Source organism: Sebastes fasciatus, chromosome 2, assembly GCF_043250625.1.
Source record: "Sebastes fasciatus isolate fSebFas1 chromosome 2, fSebFas1.pri, whole genome shotgun sequence".
Taxonomy (NCBI): domain Eukaryota; kingdom Metazoa; phylum Chordata; class Actinopteri; order Perciformes; family Sebastidae; genus Sebastes; species Sebastes fasciatus.
In genome coordinates, this window is record NC_133796.1 from 24,186,215 (window position 1) to 24,207,993 (window position 21,779).

General features: G+C 37.7%; 2 protein-coding genes across 2 annotated transcripts; both read right to left on the reverse strand.

The window, feature by feature from the left end:
- Positions 1-369: 369 nt before the first annotated feature.
- Positions 370-8,350, reverse strand: lamp1a (lysosomal associated membrane protein 1a). The gene is made up of 9 exons (XM_074614817.1): positions 7,952-8,350; positions 3,655-3,761; positions 3,340-3,559; positions 2,882-3,043; positions 2,577-2,797; positions 2,340-2,465; positions 2,166-2,232; positions 1,912-2,079; positions 370-1,439 (listed from the first exon to the last, which is right to left on the reverse strand). The coding sequence occupies exons 1-9, from the start codon at positions 8,004-8,006 to the stop codon at positions 1,300-1,302; spliced, it is 1,266 nt and encodes a 421-aa protein (XP_074470918.1). The 5' UTR covers positions 8,007-8,350; the 3' UTR covers positions 370-1,299.
- Positions 8,351-10,723: 2,373 nt separating this feature from the next.
- Positions 10,724-20,683, reverse strand: cul4a (cullin 4A). Its single transcript, XM_074614910.1, has 20 exons — positions 20,082-20,683; positions 17,407-17,522; positions 16,908-17,012; positions 16,034-16,102; positions 15,873-15,946; positions 15,632-15,794; positions 15,446-15,535; positions 15,242-15,324; positions 14,628-14,695; positions 14,013-14,131; positions 13,706-13,898; positions 13,485-13,589; positions 13,257-13,367; positions 12,929-13,014; positions 12,673-12,780; positions 12,445-12,558; positions 12,251-12,356; positions 11,971-12,143; positions 11,677-11,829; positions 10,724-11,589 (listed from the first exon to the last, which is right to left on the reverse strand). Exons 1-20 carry the CDS (start codon positions 20,224-20,226, stop codon positions 11,494-11,496), a joined length of 2,277 nt encoding a protein of 758 aa, XP_074471011.1. The 5' UTR covers positions 20,227-20,683; the 3' UTR covers positions 10,724-11,493.
- Between the last annotated feature and the right edge of the window lie 1,096 nt (positions 20,684-21,779).

Genomic DNA, 21,779 nt, shown 5'->3' on the forward strand with positions numbered 1-21,779 from the left:
TATTAGTTGTGTTCAGATTTTGAGCAAATGTCTTTGTTCCTGTCCTCAACCATTAACTCAAGTGTACTATGGTGAAATTATTGAAGTATAATTGAAAAGGCTGCTCTCTTTTTCTAACAAAGGTGTGTCCAGTTTGTTCTGTGTTTCGGTTTTGTGGCCCTTTAAACTTAACGTCATAGTACTGATATCAGATTTTGTTGCACGGGTCAAAAATAACCTTGGCGTTGATCCCAGCTCTGAGTATTCTATGTAATGTACACTTGGATAAACAGCTCAGAGCGAACAGACATATTTATTTCACACAAATTAAGTTAATTCATAAAGGTACTGTTGCATTGAATACCCCCACCACCCCTCAAAAATCAGTGCTGAACTTTGAAGATTTTTATTAACTTTCAGTAAGATGCATAATAGAAAACGAGATCAAACCATTTTCTATAAAAAAATAAAAGATCAAATCACTACGATTCATATTAACATTTCTTTAAGGAGAGAGTCGGGGAAAACAAGAATGGAAATATAATCATCCACCAGTTCACTTGTGATGTTATATACATTTTAGTAATGCAGTCGCACTCTGTGTGTACAGCTGGACCACGACACACAGTTTAAGCAGCTCTCTGCCTTTTTATAATCACAATTACCAGACTGGATTTAATTTGCTGAATTAAACTGTGCCTTAGTGCACTATTGGGGCAGTCTCCACTGTGGAGGCATATGATTGGAAAAGACACTCGAGGCTTTCCCTTTTCTTAGAGTAGGATTATCTTTAGCTTGTTAAGTTAAAAAAAAAAAAACTCCACCCAACTTGAAATGTTTTTACTTGCACACACAAGCCATTGGAACTTAAAAAAAATGATTTGTCCTACAGTTCATTTGAGTCTCCCTCTGCCTTTTTAATTGCATATTAAATGAGATTTTATAAATAATTACATAGCTAAAAACAGCAGTTCAAGCAAATTCAACCAATTCCTAGAACTTAATGGAACAACAGCTGACGGTGAACTTGCTACAGCAAATTCAAACTGCCTCCATCCGTGATTGTATGAAGGCTCGATCCTCTCGGGCTTCATCAAGATGCACGCCATCTAAAGCTAGCAGGTCTTTGGCTTCTCATCATTATCTCACAGAGAAAGTGAAAGGAAAATAAAAATATCCAGAGGTCACATAGGATATGCAAAAACATGCACTCACCACAGAGTAACAATTGCTTCCATTCACTCATGCTCGCTCACACACTTGGGTTCATCTCCCCACCGCTCAGTCTGTCGGGTTTAAGTGAAATAAAGGAGGGACCATTCAGATGGTCTGGTATCCAGCATGGCTCCTCTTCCTGCCTATTAGATATGCAATGAGGACGATCAGCACCAGGCCGGCAAGAGCTGCTCCAACAATGATGGGGATGAGCATCTGGTCTTGGTCCATCTGACACTCCTCCGCTGGAAAGAAAAGATGAGAAGTTAACATTATATTGCAGAATTTTGGATCTAGAAATATGTCATTTATGTGTAGTAGCTCCTCCAAAGTTAACAAATACGCCTACCAGCACCTTAAAAGCTCCCTCAACACAATGTATTTTGTTGATTTAATCTGCACTCAAACAAGTGGAAAAAAGTTGTGGTTTTAAGAGTTTACATTCTTTAACTATTTCTTATATTTTCATAGATATCAGAGTATCAATCTTTTCATTTAACTCTCCAAGAGAGAATATTTCCCAAAAGGTCAAACTATTCCTTTAAATCTGTGTATTTCTTCAACCAACATGAAAACTATCTAACTAACTGCAGCTTCTGTGAAATGGCAATTAAGTCTCATCAGACTAAAACTGCAGAGTGCTACCTACTCCTAACAAACAACATCATCAACATTAAGGTCTGAGGACAAAAAAATGATAAAAGAAAGCATTTGTACCTGTAGCAAACTGGTTGGTAGTGACTTCAAAGGGTTGGACCTGCAGTCTGAATGTGTTGAGAGAGAAGGTTGGCACCACAGTCAGAGTTTGCTGTGCGTTGCACATGTAGGAGCGGCCCAGAGTACTCCGCAGGTAGTCCAGACTGGTGTTACTGGCTGAGAAGGGAGCTGTGGAGAGAGATGCATCAGTAATAGTTGAATCAAACAAATCAGAGCCGGGACGAACAGTATGTTGCTTGTGACAAATGACATACCAGTGGCATCAGACCAATTAGCAAGCAGAGTTATCCCACTCAGGTGGTACTTGTTGCTCGTGGAGTTCTGTGGACGGGAGGAGATGGGTTTGAATAAACACTTGCATCCACGCATAAAAACAAAATCAAACTGATCATGTAGCTAAATTAAAAAAAGATGAAGGATGATCTTACCAGAGTGAAGGTGAAGCTGAGAGTGGTGCTTCGCTCCTGTGTCAAAACCAAGGAAGCACTGCTGGCTTCACATGATCCTGATGAACTAGTCAGATTGGGAGTCAGGTTGACTAATTCTTGGACAGTCTGGCAAAATACACAAAGATACATTTGGTTTAATAGAAGTTTGTTACGCAGAATAGACTGAACATATTTAGCGATTTGTGATTTGTCCTTTCTTGAGAAGCTATCTTTTACCTTATTCTGAGATACAGAGAAATAGGAGACGTTGAGCTGCAGTCCCATTTGGGCCAGGAGACACACAGTGCCGTTGCTATTGTTTACAGAGTAGGTGCCTCGCTCAGGTATTCCTGGAGGAGTTGGTGCTGGAGGGGGTGGTGCTGGAGCTGTGGTTGTTGCAGCACTGGCAGTGGTAGGTGGAGCTGTAGTGCTGGCCTGATCTGCCATACATACGCTTTCTGTGACAAAAGAAATGATAAGTAAATAAGTGATCAACCATAAAGAAGCAGGTCAAACAACCTAGAAACACAACAGAATCGTACCTGTTGGACTCAGGTCATTTCCTGGCATGTACGCCTCCAGCCTTATATCAGAGAAAGTGGCAGTTGCTCCGCCAACTGCAAAAGTAGAGGGGCTCACGCAGCGGTAGGTGGTGTTGATCGGCGCCCAGATCCCAACCGAAGCTGACACCACAGTGACCACAGCTAAGACAAATAAAAACATACAACAAATTACTTATAAGTGTATATGTGTTGTTTATTGTATAATTACCAGCATCTACTCAGTCATACTGTAAATTCGACATTACAAACATTTTTGTGCTCCTATCATGCTACAACTTACTAATGTACGCTTTACACCACACAGTGTTATCAGATTCTTACTTCATACTGTATATTAAGATCTGGTGTGAATGTTATTTTCTATACAAGCATCACAGGCTAAATGAAACAAACTGAATCTGCACTGAGTCTGAGTTTGTTGTGGTGTTTGTTCTCACCTGAGCTGTTAGCCTCCGGGAAGATGGAAGTGTCGCTGAGGTTGTACTGCAGCGTCAGGTTATCAACACTGTACAGGCTCCCATTGGTTGAAAAGCTCAGCCCCAGCGCGTGGCCGGATCCAAACACCGCCACCAGCGACGGTGAGCTGCCGTTTGTTCCACATGAGCTTGTGTCTGCATCGACCATGGTGGAGTCAGGCAGAGAGAACTGCACTGTTCTCTGAGGAAAGACAAGTGATATGACCGTTGTTGATAAGGAGATACAATCAATATTGATGCTTTCAGAGATGGAAATAATGTTGTCACTGTACATACTGTGGCGCTGGAGGTGTTGTATGTGATGGAGAACGATGCAGAGAGCTCAGCCTTAATGCAGGTGGAGTTCCCCTCGTTCACCTCAAGAGTAACAGCCTGAACGCAACCTGTAGAGGAGAACATAATGAGCAGGGAGGCACAATAGTGAAATAATATCGAAAAACATTCCAATAAAAACAAACATCTAACAAATAAAACTCACTACTAGAATAATATTTATTTTCATATTCTGGACAACTATATGACGTGATATTACACTTCAGTGTGGATTTGTGTGTCATATCTCATTATACTATCCCACAATGATTAACAATAAATATTGATATGTTGCTTAGCACAACTTATTAATGCACAATGTGACCTGATGATGAATTAAACTAACTTTACTGTATTGATATTAGGGCTGAACAATATATCAACATCATATCGATATCGTGAAGCTAGATATCGTCTTAGAGTTTGGATATCATGATATCATAATATGGTATGAGCTGTCTTTTCCTGGTTTTAAAGGTTACATTACAGTAATGTGATGTCATTTTAATTGATGACCTTAACAGACTGTTCTAGCTGTTCTATTATTTGCCTTTACCCACTAAGTCATTATATCCACATTACTGGTGATTATTTATCAAAAATCTCTCAAATATTTTATGAATGCATCAATAGTCAATCCTTCAACAGCGTCACAATATCTATTCATTATCTGGGTCTTCTGGCTTTTGGATTTGACTTGCCTGGTTTGATAAAGGTTACAGAATGAGTACAAACGATATCAGTGATGATCATTACAACATAACCAGTGTTTCATGAAGCCATGCCCTACATACACAATAAAGCAGTTCACACAAGCCACCACCAGAGGTCTGCAGACAGCTAAAAGAGAGAGACCAACATCACACCCTGGGCATGACTCTTTCCCACAGAATTGTAGAGCTTATTCAAGCTACTTGTAACTACTGCTACTCGTCTCCTGGCGATGGAGTCAGGAGGAGTCATATTTGTAAGATCAACCAACCTGGCAACTTTCACACTTGCATGGTATTAAAACCTTAATGCGCTGAAAACTGCCAACTCACTGTTGCGTGTCTAAGTGTGCGTGTGTGATAGTGGCTGTAATTCTTGAACATATTGTGTGGAAGCTACGGTGGCTATTCAGGACTTACTCATTCATGTACTTACTCCTTAAAAGAACTTTCTCACACCCTTTTATAACACAGTATCGTAATACGGGAGTTTCACCACTTGCTTCACACTTCCCAGAATGTCTACAGAGAAGTTTGTGGCTTTTGTATGACCGCTTTTGGTTAACTTTAAAACAGCACAGATTCTTATTTACTGTACTGTATGTTATTAGATTGTGTTTTATTTCTATACTATATTCAGTCAGATTTTGGTGATTTATCAACTGTGTGGGACCAATAAAAATAGAAACTACTCATCAGGGAAATAAATAATTATCCTGCACACAGGCCACCAATTCTAGCATGTTTCAAAATTCAGTTGTCACTATGAATATTTTACTGCTAAGAAGGATTTGTGGAACTGAAAAGATGCTCATATAGCTGGTTACATGCTGACATTGCTGAGAGAGAGATTTATATAGCATTTTGGCTTGTAGGCCATGTTAATGGTACTTATTTCATAACTCACTTATTACTCAGCGAGCTCTTCCCTCTTTCCTATTCTTCTGACTTCCCTTCATCTTGAGCTTTCTCCATTAATATAATTTATTGATCCTAAATGGTAAAATCACTGTGCTTCAGTCCTGTGTCAGTCTCTGTCAATCACACTTTCCCTTCTCTGCTGCCTTGCTGAAACTTGACCCCGATGCCACCTCTCTGTTCACTCTGTAAACACACAGCAGACGGTTTACACAACACTGCAATCTGATCGTGAGGTCCGCTGTGTGTACAAAGTATCGAGCTGCAGATATCAGCGTTAGACAGTCGGCATGGGGAGCATTACAAAACAGAAAGGTATCCTGACTCTGCCTCTTGTGTTGTGAGGAAATGCTGGTGTAGGCAGGTTTGAACTCTTAAGGTCACCAGAGTCTGTGGAAAACAAAACTGAACACCAAGTTAACCACAGTGTTCCAGTATTAACATACTGTAATGACTCAACAACATTACTGGCCTGTTTTCCTGTGTCAGCAGCTAGGTGTCTGTGAACTAGCACTGTCAGTAGGCCTCTAGCTGGGCTGGGTGCAACACAAAGCATCATAGCGGTCACGTGAAGCACTCAAATGACACAACAATGAGGCCGATCTGCTGCTCCACAACATTAACAAAACCTGGGTATTACATTATAATAGAATAAAGTCCATGGACTTCTCCAGTTACTTTGGTCTGTTTTAACACAATTAGGCCAAAATTTAACTGAGGATAGATGACCTTTTGATTTTTTTATGAAACTCTATGTGAAACTTTGAAGGGCTGTGGGTCCAACATCCACTTTTTGGTCAAACTTGGAGGGATATTTATATAAGTTTCCACTGGTTACTGGCCTACACCAGGAGGTCCCTATTATATTCATATATCAGGTCAAGCCATGAATGAATATAAAAAATGTCTACATCCTATGCTGGTGGTTCAAGACTCCTTACCTGCCAACTGGCCTTAATAATAGCCTACCTTATACTCAAGTACACACATAACGTTAAGCTAACGTTAGTGTTATATACTGTAGCTACATTTAGACTAGGGATATGGGCCGATACTTATTCAAATAGCTGGATCGGATATCAATATATATACATTTTTATGTTTATATACTATATACATTATATACTGTCATTTTAATTCCTGTTTAAGTTTTGGCCAATTTGTTGATGCATTAAAAAGGTTTACACTTGAATTGTGATTACTATTAATTTTTAAGATTTTTTTCCCCCAAGTTGCTGGTGTACGATTTATTATTATTATTATAGTATTTATTGGTCAGAATTTGTTTAACAAAGCGATGTTTAAGTCAAGCCTGATTGCTTTACACATTAAAGAATGATCCTAGTCACTTCCACACAGTGAGGCATATCGGTACTCGGTATCGACCAGTCGACCCAAAGCCCAGGTGGTATCGCTATCGGGACTGAAAAAGTCAGATCGGTCCATCATAACGTAAGCTAACGTTAGCGTTATATAGCTACATTTAGACACATTTAGCTGCAACTAACGATTATTTACATTAACCTGCCGATTATCTTCTCGATTAATCGATTGATCTGTAAAATGTCAGGAAAAATGTCCAAGCTTTGACAGACGCTAGTTTTGTCTGACCTTAAAGGGGACATATCATGCTCATTTTCAGGTTCATGCTTGTATTTTGGGTTTCTACTAGAACATGTTTACATGCTTTAATGTTAAAAAAACACATTATTTTTCTCATACCGTCTGTCTGACTATACCTGTGTTTTACCCTCAGTCTGAAACGCTCCGTTTTAGCGCATTTCAACGGATTGGCGAAGAAATTGCGTTGCTAGGAAACAGCTTGGGTCCATGTGTACATCCTGTCAGCTGATGTCATTCCCATACACTGCAACAGGAAATAAACTGGGACACATTTAGAATGTTTACGTTTAAAAACTGTGAAATGGTCTAAATATTGTAGATTTGTGACATCACAAATGGAAAGAAATCCTAACGGCTTGTTTTAAACGCACAATTTCTGAATACGGGCTGTGTGTATTTCTCTGTATATTGAGATTTTTAATACTTTCACAGTATTTATATAGAACTTAAACCTGCTTTATAAAATAAAAGACATGAAAATCGCACTTTTTACAATATGGGACCTTTAAGTTCACAACTATTCATATATTAAATTTGATATAATAAACGCTAAATAAAGACAAGGAAGGGAGCTCATTTTGAGAGAAGCTGGAACAACAATTTGATTGTTTATTTTTGTTTATAGCTTATATTGTTTATTGTATATTGGTAGAATTGGTCAATTTTCATTTTTTGTATTCTTATTTTATTCTAACGTTTTTGTCTATTCTATTGTTATTATACTGCTTATTTGCACCAACAAAACCAAAGCAAATTCTTAGTGTATACCTCTTACACCTGGCAATAAACACGGTTCTGATTCTGATTAATTGATCATTCAACATTGTTTCCGTCTATCTCATCTTCGATTAATCGACTAACGTTACTTGTTTGAACATCTAAGGTAGCCGTTAAACATCTAAGCTAGCCGTTAACCTGTTACCACAACAACGGACCAACGGTCAGGCTTCGTGACGTCGTTTGGTTCCAACGGACGACGGTCGCCGTGGTTGAGTTATTAGAACACTCACCTAACACCGCCAACCAGGCGATGATGAGGACGGCCATAGTGTGAGAGAGTTTCATCCTTTCAAGGCTAGAGTTTCCTTCTTTTTATCCCTGTAGTAGTAGAGATAAAGCCCGGAGAGGAGGTGTTGAGTGGCCGCTGCAGGAGGCGCAGGTAGGTAGGTCTACGCAGAGAACTGACACTTGACGTGACGGACCGTTATCCAAAACTGAGACGTCACTGTTGTTGCTCTTCTTCCTGTTGTTGTTGTTGTTTACGTGTCTCTGTCTCCTGTGTGAGGATACAGGAGTTGTTTAGTAATCCTAAAGCACCGTCCTGCTGGTAGAAACTCGGTTAGATGTCGGTCACAGCCTCACAGACTGAGTAATAATCACTAGTCTCGTCATGTGAACTGAGAGCATAGAGAGAGAGAGACACCCGCCCAGTCACGTGAGACCGCCCCCTGCTCTCTCACGAGCTCTATTCAAGGCTCTATACTAATACATAATAAACTCTCCTCTGCTCCATTAACTAAAACTAAAGGTCACTAAATATACATATACATACATATATATATATATATATATATATATATATATATATATATATATATATATATATATATATATATATATATAGCTGATCTATTACATGGCATTTATTTAAATAATGTGTTCAAATGTACATTCTGATATCCCTTTTTACCAGGCAGCAATATACTATATTGTATACTTGGTGTGAATTTGAGTGAGAATTGTCAGGAAGAGAAGGCAAACCAACCAGCTGAAGCAAATGTATTCCTGCATTTGGTTTAGTGTTTTTCCCTGCCCTTATTTACTTGTAATTAGTACTAATAAATAATAAGCTGTCCTCTGCTCCATTAACAAAAAAATATTATATATAATATATATTAGTATATATAATATATATTAGTATATATAATATATATTAGTATATATATATATATATATATATATATTAGTATATACTCTATATATATATATATATATATATAACATACTCTTGTCCCATGTAAATGCATCAGAAAATGCTTGCTGATAAATATGACTTATTATAGACAGACTTACATAACTGTACATAATGTCAGGTGGGTGTAAAGAGACACCTAATGAGAAAAATAGTGCACTTCTAGGAATAATATTACAATTCTCCTTCAGGGAACTCACACAAGTAACATATGTCAAGACTAATTAATTAAAATTAAATAAGGGAGGGGAAATACACTAAACCAAATGCAGGAATACATTTGCTTCAGCTGGTTGGTTTGCCTTCTCTCCCTGACACTTTTCACACAAATTCAAACCAAGTAATACTTGGTGTGACTTTCTATATTTTTTAATCTATAATATTACATTATTTATTAGTTGATTATATTTTGTATTAATAATCTGAATCTGTAAAGTAACTAAAGTTGTCAGATAAATGTAGTGGAGTAAAAAGTCTAATTATTTCCCTCTGAGATGTAGTGAGGTAGAAGTAGAAAGTAGCAGAGCATGGAAATACTCAAGTAAAGTAGAAGTACCTCAAAATTGTATTTAAGTAATTAGTTACATTCCACCACTGAGTACATTTTATACTGTTGTGTTTTTCAAAGCATTACTTACTCTTCCTGTTGGAATAAAGTAATTGTTAATTATTTAACTGCAAAGTAGTAATGTGTTTCTGATACCTTCACTTTTTTTTGCATTAAATCATACCGGGATGTTTGCTGAAATTGATGTGACGTGGCACAGCCCCACCAAGAAAAAATTCCACCAGCCGCCACTGCCAAGTATACAATATAGTATATAGCTGCCTGGTATAAAGGGATATCAGAATGTACACTTGAACACATTATTTAAATAAATGCCATGTAATAGATCAGCTATATGGCATATCAAATGTACTGTAAGATCTGGAGAACAACTTGCTATATAGGAATGCAGCATGTGAGAGTCCTACACACACACACACCCTGAGCTGTGCAGGCTGCAAAGTGCATGTGTTGTGGGTAAGTCAGCTGACACCTCCATCAATTCACGAGGGTGTGCAAAACCCGAGAAGGAACGCAGGGGCTGCTTTAATGCTGCTGCCCAAGACTTATCAGGGCCCTGCTACATTCTCCCCTGCATAGTTTAACCAACACTTTTTCCACAAAAGACTTGCTGTTTCCTTGTCTTATAATGAGACTAGAATGTCAGACAACTAGCTCTTGTGACACATTTGTTTACGATCTATTTCTTAATCGTACAGAAGCTGTACATTCCCTGCTGTGATAGTGAAAGTATTAAGAAATACCCTTTCGGTTCCTTCTTCCAGTAACTTGAGATTTTAAAATCCTGAATGGCAAATTAACATCAAAGTGAAAATAGCCTGATCAATCAAGTATATGGAAAGAGAACCGTCAACTTCCTTACTGTATAATTTGGGGCTGAGTGATACAAACGGGAAAAAGACAACATAAAGTGTTGTGATGTGTAACAGACTTTCTCATCTACATAATGTCCATGTTTTGATACTTTAACTGCACACCACATAGCTGAATACAAGACAAAAATCCTCCTAGTTACACACAGGCCCAAACTGCCCTTATTCCACTACTAGTAACTACAGTAATTGTTCTTACAAAGATTCATTTGATGAAATCAGTTCAAACTGGAGGAGTTGCATACTGTCCGCATGAAGATCTACGTAGCAAGCTGAAGCTCAAGCTCACAGAGGCAACAGGCCAGACATGTTTAAATAAAAAAAACAAAAACACAACCACTAGCTGGTTATCTACAAATCATTCATTGAATCATTAAATATCCATTTATTCAGGTTCACTTTTCTCACTCTTACATAGAATACAATCTGATCTACAAAAAAACGTCAGCACATGACATTGGACATTTGGACATTTTGGTCAAAACATATAAGATACCCAAAGAAATACCCAAGTGGCTTGCCTGCATGTCATTTAGCTTCTGTGTTACAAGCAATGAACCCTCCCCTCGAACCCAAACACATCTGGCCCACTTCATCCTCCTCAAGTCTCTTGTCCTCAACAACTGTTTCTCTGCCAAATCAAGCAACCAACCAATCAGGTTAACACTCTGTAGTTTATGCAGCCATTCACATGGGGAAAAAAATAAAACAAAACAAAAATCTTAAAACTCAAGACAAACCTATAGTAGAAAACAAGTGATTTTAGAATGACGTTGTGGCGAAAAAAAATCCAAATCCCAGGGAGGAAAAAAAACAAAACAAAAACAGAGGAAAGTGCTAGTTATTTTCAGTTGAGTTTTGCATTAGCAGATTTGTAAGTCACATAAACCAACCATCAACAACCCGGGCCACTCCTCCAGCCCCATCCCACTGAAGATAACGCAGAGTGGGAACAGTACAGCCAAGTCTCTCTCGTCTCTCTGGAGCTCTGTGTGATCTGGATGCTGCGTCCAGGATCGTGGATGGAGGGAAAGATGGGCACCAGAGGAGAGTCGGGTGGCTGAAGGGCTGTAATGCTGTTTTGGGGGGCCAGCTGTACGCCTGCTGTGAGGAAAGCATGGCAGTAACAGTGGTATCCCTTCAGGCAACATAGTGGTACTGGTTAGGAGTCTCCTTGTCACGTTCCATGTAGTCTCTGTCTATGAGCGACTCGATCCGCTTCTTCAGATCACCCGGCTGTAGAGAGTAAAAGCGAGTCAGATGCTGATGAGCTGTGAGTGTGTGCGCGTATGTGTTAGAAGAAAAATCAAAATAATACATCACCTTTACAGGGAACTTCAGCTGGTTGTAGAGCTCTGATACCAGTAGGTTGTGACTGAGGGTCTTCCTCATCTTCATGATGCGCACCACAGCTGCATCGATCTGATACTGCCTGTCTTGAAATACACGCTCTGTGGTGCTTACCTGCTCCTCTACCTGTAAGGAAAATGTGTTTTAAAAATGGATAAGAACCACCCTTTTGCATAGGAAAACACATGTAAATGATATGTTAAAAACAGCAATGTACACCCTGGTTGAGGAGCAGTGTGAAAGAAAGAAATGTGCCAGTGTTTTTACCGTTTCCTTCATCTGGATCTGGTTGATCTTGATTCGGAACAGTTTGTGTTTAAAATCGTTGTTGAAATTGAAACGGTCTCCATCTTCCACGTCTTTACCTCGAGGGTTCTTGTTGAGGACGCGTGCTTTTCCGCAGGCCAGGGACTGTAGTGTACGCCTGAGCTCTCCCTCCTCTGTGTAGGATGAGAGAGAGAGAGAGAGAGAATGATAATGTGATACATCAGGTACCTCTCTCACAATAGAATAGTTGTATTACATGTTTAAAGACGTGTATATTAACCTATGCCAGTGGCAGTGCGAATCTCCTCCATGCTGAATTCCTCTCCCTCATTAAACATCAGCAGCACCAGCGTCTGGAACAGCGAGACCTGCAGCTCCTTCTTACCCTGCAGGATAAATTAAGTGCAGTTCAGATGTTTTCTCAAGCCAGTTTGTCTCTTCTCTGTGCCCTGTTAGAATGCACCAGGCCCTTACCTCTTTGAACTCTGCCTTTAGTACAGCGTGGCCCAGTGTGGGCTGCCACTGCAGCTTCCTCCCACTGTGCTTCCCCAGGTAGAACAGCTTGAACACCTCCTGGAGTTTTACCATCTACCAAAACACATAAAGAGATGAAACTTGTACCAAGATTGTCCTTAACACAGTCTGTTCAGGATCAGTTGATAACTCATGCCACATTTACAGAATATCAGTAGAAATGCTTACCTCTGGGGGCAAGTGGACTTCCATTGGTGTGTATGAAGGCCAGTAGCCCATAGTGAGGATGTTCACAGTAAGTTCTATGTTGCTTGGCTCGCTCTGGTTCTGCATATACTGAGTAGAAATATCATAACTTTTACAATTATGTATGAAAAATGCATTAAATGACACAGCACAGTGGAATGCATACACATACTGTAAACATGGCATCGATATTTTAAGGCTACACAAGTGTGTCAATGTGCACAGAGACTGAAAGTACCTGTTTGAACTGGATCATGATGTCTTTGGACAGTTCCATGTCCTTGAACATCCCCTCTAGCTTACTGGTAAATGCTGCTCCGCATTCTGGAGGAAGTCAAAACCACAATTATCACAACTGACTTGTTCTCACAACACATGTGTGCACCCATGACAGACTATCTCAGATTTAATTGAACTTTTTACTTTAGTGCTTCATTTCCTCTATAATACTGGGGTAGATGCTTTGGATAAAAGCGTTAGTGTATATAAATGCAGCCATTTATCATATATGCATGAGCCACATGACATTCAACTTGCTAATTCAAGAAATAAGACTTTGGTCTCACCATGTTTGAGCTTGGAGAGCATGGACTTTTCAGCGTCAACAGAAGCACTCTTGCCGACGAGCAGACGCTTGGCCAAGTCCTTCTTATAAAAAGCTTCAAACACATCTTTTCCTGGAGGGAGACAACAGAGATCAAAAGATCTCATCAGGGTGTAACTAGCTTCATAGTGGTTAGTAACACTACTTAACTGAGAAAGCAAACATATATACACACAGAAGTGTAACTGACCGTGTATGAAACGGAAGATTATCATTATCTTATCCAGGATTCTCTCCAGCTCTTCCTCTGTAGCCTCCTTGTTCCCTGCTCTTAACTTAGAATCCACATATTTAGCTAAATGGGACGCAATAACAAAGAGAGACGTTATCACACGCTGGAACTAATGAAAACCACATTAAAATGTAAGTATCTGAGTCACAACTGTCATGTCATTTATTTGCCTGACCCACCAATAAGTTCAGCTGGTTTGTTGGGCCTCTTGTTGATAAAGGTCTCAAAGGCCTCCTTCATGGCGTTGATGAATCCCTCACTCCGTGCAAAGCAGCTCTGCGCCACGTTGTCCATCTTGTCCTTGAAGTCCAGCAGGTCTTGCACCATGTCCTTGTCTTTCTCTGGAGTACATACAATCTCTCCACCGAAGGACTATGACCAGAGAAAGGAGTATATGCATTTCTCAGACATAATCAACATGTTTTTATTGATGGTAGTGCTTTGTGTTGCACGTCTACGTATATGTTGGTTGAGCTATGTGTATACCTTTATGTAATCCCTCCAGAACTGCAGCAGTGTGGGAAGTCCTCCCTTCACCTTGCTGAAAAGCTGGTAGAGGAGGGCCAGCTCAGTCGTACGATTCTCATCCAGCAGGGTACCCAGACCTGGCACAAAAATATTACACTATTATTGTATGTGCATATTAAAAAATAAAAATTCAACTGCATTTTAAAAATTTCAAATTTATGACAAAATTGAATTCACAAATTGAAAAAATAATGGATGTGTACAGCTGTTTCTGTCTGTTGTTTTTTTTTTTGCACAAGTCATGGACTTTGCTCTAGTAAATTTGAATTCCAACAATTTCATGGCAGGTCACAAAGCAGATAAAGTAAATGGGCTTGATTAAGATTTACAGCAGCAAATAAAACTGTGCATGATTTATTGAGCAGGTTGGACACCTTCCAATGTAATGGAAAGCAAATGAAGAATGCCACAGACTACAGCCTCAAAAAATCATCATCGAGTGGAATCAATAATCCTCTGGCACAGTTCAACAAAAATTGTACACAATAAGCTACACAAATGTAGTGTATATTGCCACACACAAACATGCATGCTGATTGAGATGACTTATAAAAGTCTTTCATACAGACATACCTTTTTGTAGCATTGCAGTAATGTGTTCTCCTAAAAGTTGTTTCTCAACACAGCTAATAAGTGGTTTCCTGCGCAATAATGAGGAGGAAAAAAATTAGAAAATGAATCAGAAAGATGGAATAATTTGCACACATAATCAAAGTATGACCTTTGATTCAATAAAATGCCTTCAGTCGCACCTCCTGACCTTTCTGAACAGCAAATTCTCCACTCTAAGACTTGTTGTTCATCAATGATTTATTGACAGCTAATAAAAACTGGGGTTATAACTAAAGCTCTGGGGTCATGTAGGAAGATGTTGAGGGAGCTTAACGTGAATGTATTTCAAAAAATGAAGTAAAGATAGTCCTTTGTACTGGAAATGTAAACAGTCAGTTGACACCACGATGCACCATCTTTCTATAAATCAAATACATGCAAATACACCAGGGCACTACATATATTTTGAGGCCCCTAAAGGTATTTTTTATAATAGGTTCACCCCACCTTATGAGGTGTTATTTTTTATTGAAAGTGTTAGTTATGGAAAATGTGTCTATTTTGTATATGTGATTTGATTTTTGTCTCAGTGATATGTTATGATAACATAATTGAACATTTAAAAAACAAATTACTGAGTGCTCTGGTCGAGGTAGCTCATGATACGATCATTCTCCTCCTCCAACCGACGAGCCACATGGTGCAGGTACTCGGGTACCTGGAAACACATATCAACACACATATTCAGAGCATTTGCAGATAAGAAGCACATCCTTGGTATTAATTGTATGGCAGGTTAATGATGAATAAATTACAGATTCATTAATAGTCTCACTCACATCTCTCTCCTGCATCAGCCGTTGTCCCTCTGCTGCATACAGACGATTGGTCTCAATCAAAAATCTCTCCTCAAAGGAATCTTTGTAAACCTTAAGAAAAGGTAAACAGTCGGGAGGTAAAAACAATGACATATGCTCAGTCTATTTTCTACTGGTTAGTTTAGTAATAAACAGGTGAGCAGGTACCTGTAGGTCTGACAGCATGCCCAGCAGGCTCCTGATCAGACTCCGATCTACTGTCTCTCCATTTCGCTCCAGTTCTATCTGCTCCAAAATGCCATCTACTGTGCGCTTCTGAACTGCAGTGTCACTCACAATGTGGGTACGAAACAGTTCCAACCCAGTGTCCCTGCAACATATATACATAAAATCAGCCTCCTAAGTACACCATAATAAACAGAATAATTTGCATAAACTGTAACTTTACCAAATGGAGGGGAGTAAGGAGTTCTGAAGCACATAGGTACGATCCAGGAAGAGAAAGATACTTCGGATCATTATCTGTAAAGAGAAAAAAACAGTCTTAAAGTACACTTTCCTATTAGTGGAACAGTATTGATATCAATATCTGTCAAACATCAAACTTACCGTTTGCCTGCAGTGGTCCTGCCAGCAGCGATTCATTCGCTTCAGGAAGGAAAGGTTGTCCACAGACTCTGTGAGCTCCATGTTAAGGAAAAATCTTCCATTCACTCATGTCTCTTAACCAAAATTTGTAATGACCGTATTTAACAGCATTTCGTGGCTAGGCAGCATGAATGAACCCCTTGGTCTCACTTCTCTGCTCAAAAAGACTTGGTGGCTTTTAGTCTTATCTGTAATTAGCATACACCAAGGGTTTTATTATGGGAAAAAACAAAACTAATTCTATATTTTAAGTCCAGCCTGCCTAAAACAAAATCTAAAACACCTATTAAGCAACTAGAGGACATTAAATATGCTTAAATAAATTAAAGGTCTTATGATTGGATTGCTTATACCTTGAGACAATTTTGTTAATCAGTGACTTGTTGTTTTATCATACAATACGTCAAGCATATTTACATCATCTGCCGGTGACAGCCACTGTTTGTTAAGGCCCCATTGTTTAGGATTTGTAAATATAAAGGATGAATGCCAAACTAGTTGTACAGTATATTGATGTCTTGTGAGAAAACACTGCAACAACACCTGAGGTGTGACAGGAGAGCCCAGACTTCCTCAGTTGAGTGTTCAGGCTGGCTAACTGTCTTCTCCTACTATGAATCATGGGCTCCTTGATCTGAGGCTGAGAACAGGCAAAGTACAATTTGTTTTACAAGGTAAGATACCTACTGTCAAGGAGGTCTCTCTCTCACAATGCCACCTCGATTTAAATGGTAAGAACACAAAAATACACATCCTATTTTTTCCCAACATCGGTAAATGCTTCCACAGGTTCAACACATAACTTGCCTAATGGTTATGCACAAAAAAAAGGATATTCTCTAAACTGTTGGATCTGGGCCTGCACGTGATCTTCACAGACCTGCCGTAGCTGCTTGTACAGTGTGGGGGAGACTTTATACGAACAGAGGTTTTCTACCGCCTTCAAGAAAGAGAGACAAGGAGAAGAGACAAACAGCAGAGTGAATACTTGTATTAAGATTTCTTGATTTAAAAGAATCACAGTTGTTTTTGGTAATTTATTACAAATTATGAGCACTGTATATTATAACTTTTTTTTAGATTTGGCCACTAGTTTCCATTCATTTTAGTTAAGTTTGTAAATCCACTTTTGTTATGTGGAAATGTAGTTTTCAAATCAATATGCACATCATTGTACAGCGATATCACAGTAACAAACAAATACAAGTAGAGATTCTGTTTATGATGTGATAGATTACCTCTTATCTTTAGAAGTTTATTTTAACCCTGAGCTGAAATGAACCATTGGAAACTTCAAGTCTGTATTATATGAGAGAAAAAAAGAATCAGCAAACCTGATAAAGCTCTTCCAGATTGTACTTGATAGAAGTGCTGTTCTGAATGGCACCCACTGCATCTCGTAGCTTCAGCCACGTGTCCTCTGTATAGTTCTCGGCTAATTTTGGCCTGTCTGTTACAAAAAAAACAAACAGCAACAATGTTAATTTATAGGCATTGAGAACCGCCGAACAAGCTAACAGGAACTCATTAATCCAAATGAAACAATATTAGCATTTGGATAGAACATGATAAGCTGCACGTTTGGAAACCATCAGCACTGATGGGTTATGATCCAGAGCCATTTTTCATATGCCTCTATCAAATGTTTAAAGTGGAAAAAAAGAAGTTTCTACAAGTAATGTCTTACTTAACTCCTCAAAAACATCTGCAATAGGCAGTATTGAATATATCTTGATTAAAAATGAAAATGGATACATGGTAATATTAGTTTTCATGGTCATTATTGCGATAACCAACAATTAAATAAGGAGTACCTCCAACACCACACACTTTGGACTCACAGGTAAGAAAGTAAATACACATTAATCATGGAAATTTTGGTTAGAGAGCTTTATTTCGAGACTTTTCACTGAGTTATTCTAACTCTGGTTTCTTTAAATAGTAAATAAGTTGGACAGTTATTATTCTGAAGAAGTTTGCACATATGTAGAGAACGCTTACAGTTGTACATTTTTTCATTAAAAAACACTTTTTTTTTTGTCTTTGTAACCAATAAAATATGATTTATTAGTATGTGATGCATATCAGCACATGCCTGGCTGCTTAGCTGCCTATATGAAAGGTTACTGTATTTTATAACCATTGTAGCTCTGCAGTGGAATCAATCATTTTCATTGCCTGATAAACTATATATATTTTTTTATCTTTTACATAAACATCCACTCTATAAAATGTGAAAGATAATGGAAGCCTATCACAAGTTGTCAAGTGATTAACTTGATGAACAGTTATTAATTCATAACATTTAAAACAGGTATAGTAAAAAAAAACTTTTTGCACTCAATACTGTAACCAGTATATGTTTGTTTTATGAATTTGTGAAGTGAATAAAAGGAATGAAAAAATAATAATCACCTATTGATTAATCGTGTCAGCACACATACACTGTTATAAATGATATTAGTCTTTATTAACCTAAGACCTGAAGTAGGCTACTTAACATATTGGGAATGTTTGGGACTTATAATACACACTCATGTGTGTTATTATTCAGAGGTAAATCAGTCACAAATGAGCAAAAGTCTTTCTAAAAGTAGGTGTGAAAATCACAAGTTTCATCACGATACAATATTATATTGATTCTTTGGACAACCATACGATATTTGCTAATATCACAAATTCTGCCACAATACGATTTCGATTTGATTCAGGGGCCCACGATCAATATGAGACAATATCATATGCTCATTTAACACAATCAGTTATATTTATATCAACTATTTAAAAAAACACTAAAAGAGCATTACTTAAGAAGAAACTTTAGTAATTAATAAGTATTCTTGGGTTTGTAAGGGTATTATGGGCATTCCATGTTAAATGATGATATTTTTCTGTTAGATCATGATAGATTCAGTCGGAGCCGCTCTATTTTCTTTGTGTTTTTGTTATTTAAACTGTGTCAGTCGTTATTGTTTAATTTACAGTTGACGTGTATTACGATGTGTTATGTTAGTGTATTATGATGAGTAGTGTGAATGTGTATTTTTGTATTGTCACCATGGAAACTATGTGGACCCCAGGAAGAATAGCTGCTGCTATGCAAAAGCCAATGGGGATCTTAATAAACAAACAATCAAAAAGCAACAAAAATATAATTTGATAATTTTACTATTGAGCTCTTCCAGACACTAAATAAAAGACTATCTTCTTTTTTTTTTAAATAAAAATAATAAATATAAAGTGGGAAATTCTAAATAAAGTTGTACTTTATAGATGATGATATGTATCAATATTTACACTGTTATAAATTACATTAGTTTTTATTAACCTAAGACCTGAAGTAGGCTGGCGTTAAGGAGGATGCATGTGTGTGCCCATGTAAATGATATTACTATATATTTGCGCTCCCCCCTTTTTTATTTTCTATTAACTTATTTGTTGATTTAATTTATTATTACTCTCGTATTTTTGTATTATTGTTGTTTTTTGTTATGTGTTTTTTTTTTCTAACTCTATTCTTTCTTTTTATCATTATTATTATTATTATTATTTATTTTCTTAATTTTATTTAAATTTTGAATATTTAAGTTGTTTTCTCTAGTGTACTTAATGAGTTCGTCTATAAGCTCATCTACTTAAAAATTGGTTTATAAACTATTGTAATTACGAACTGTAAACTGCATATATAAAAACAACCTAAAAAAAAGGGGGAAAATTAAGTATACAAAATAAAGTAGGCTACTTCTACACTCAATAAGTGCAATTATCTCATTAGAGGCTTTTAAAACCAATAAAATCAATACATCAAGCAAAAAAATGGCTAAATCACTGTGCTATGTAATGAACATGTGTGATTACAAACACCAACATGTGCGTGACTAATCACACCAGTTAGGTCAACAAATTGTACACAACTCAAGAGACAGACAACTTTTCTAACAGCATGATAACAGATCATGTAACCATGCTGTTTGGATATAATGAAAACAATCAGTGACACACACAGTACCTTTGAAATTCTTGATGACTAGTTTCTTTGAAGCTCCACTCTTGCTGGAGGCCACAGCCGAGGTCCTGGCCATCCCGTTGGTGTTGAGCTGCTCCGTTATGTTGGAGAAGCTGGCTCTCTTGTCCTGTCGGGTGTCCTCTGCCATTATCAGATTAGCGCTGTGGCTTAACGCTGTGTGTATGCTTCAAGTTGTTATTGCTGAGTTTTACTGTCAATATAAAACTGTTTATTAGTATTTACTCATCAGCTACACACAGACTCTCTGTTGAACCAGCTGCTGGAAGGCACAGGCAGTGTATTTAACACACATTTACACAACAAAACGCTGAGTAACGTTGTGTTAATGAAGCAGAAAGCTCAGTAAACAGAGAGCTAGCTAACAGTGTGTTATCTGAGACTGCAGCTACACTTTAACTACCTCGTCTTCTCTCCACAACACTTTCGCTGGTTTAGTCTACTCCATGCCAGTCTGTGACTACTTACAGATGTTAACGAGCTCAGTTATTGCACTGTGCGGTAGCAGATAAACACGTAGAGGCGACATAGTGAGCGTTGATATGTAACAGAGCTGTTATTGGGTGTCTTTCTTTACCAACAGCAGCTAGCTAGCAACAACAAAATGGCTTTTCTCAGACTGTTCAGTTGGACAGGTGCATCTTGGGGGAAAAGAGGGCCGAGTTGCGTTCAGAGGCAGTCGGGACTTTCACCGGTTGTTACTGTTTGTTTTTTTTGCAGCTCTTAAAAACATGAAATAAAATCCCTTACATGAGTTAATACTGCTAAAAAAAACACTCTTAATTTGTCCTGATAAAGAGAATCACTCACTTAAAACATTTGCCTTGTGAGTCATGAGTAAATAAAGTGCATTACTACCACTAAAATGCAGTGGTGGGAGAAGTATTCAGAATTTACCACAGTGTAGAAATACTCTATTGCAAGAGACAGTGCTGCGTTCAAAATCTTACTTATGTTAAAGGCGACATATTATAAAAAAGTGAGATTTTCACTTTTTTTATTTATTATAAAGCAGTCTTAAGTCCTATATTAATACTGTGACAGTATCGAAACACTCAATATATGGAAAAATACACACAGCCCGTATTCAGAAACGGTGCATTTGAAACAAGCCGTCAGGATTTCTGTCCATTCGTGATGTCACAAATACAAGTATATTCAGGCCGACAGTGTGAGGAAAATAAAAGTTTTTTTGAACATTACAGCATGTAAACATATTCTAGTAGAAACACAAAACACAAGTATGAACCTGAGCATGAACATAATATGGGACCTTTACAGTACTGGTTTCAAAATGTACCTTAAGTACTCATTATGCACGATGTTCATTTTCAGAATAATATTTAGATCACTGTATTATAATTATTGATGCATTAATGTGTACATCACTTTAATATTGTAGCTGTTTGGACTCTTTTGACCTCTAACAATTTATCATTATTTATGTTTATTTATTTTATTTTATTTTTATTTATTTTTTTACTATAATTATTTGTTTTTATTTGTATATTTGTGTGTATTTATTTATTTATTTATATTTATTTGTGTACACCTGTTTTTGAAACATGAAATAAAATCCCTTACATGATAATAATACTGCTCAAAACCACTTCTTAATTTGTCCTGATAAAGAGAATCACTCACTCAAAATATTTAACTTGTGAGTCATAAGTAAAATAAAGT

What these genes read in the sequence shown, in the direction of transcription:
- lamp1a (XM_074614817.1), bottom strand. Translation starts at nt 8,006, where the DNA reads ATGAAACTCTCTCACACTATGGCCGTCCTCATCATCGCCTGGTTGGCG. An exon ending in TCAGCTTCACCTTCACTCTG is followed by an intron (nt 2,233 to 2,339) that starts GTAAGATCATCC and finishes TCCCGTCCACAG; the next exon opens with AACTCCACGAGCAACAAGTA. An exon ending in TAATTGGTCTGATGCCACTG is followed by an intron (nt 2,080 to 2,165) that starts GTATGTCATTTG and finishes CTCTCTCCACAG; the next exon opens with CTCCCTTCTCAGCCAGTAAC.
- cul4a (XM_074614910.1), bottom strand. Translation starts at nt 20,226, where the DNA reads ATGGCAGAGGACACCCGACAGGACAAGAGAGCCAGCTTCTCCAACATA. An exon ending in AGATCCAACAGTTTAGAGAA is followed by an intron (nt 16,103 to 16,907) that starts TATCCTTTTTTT and finishes ATGGAGCTCACA; the next exon opens with GAGTCTGTGGACAACCTTTC. An exon ending in GGCTGATGCAGGAGAGAGAT is followed by an intron (nt 15,325 to 15,445) that starts GTGAGTGAGACT and finishes ATGTGTTTCCAG; the next exon opens with GTACCCGAGTACCTGCACCA.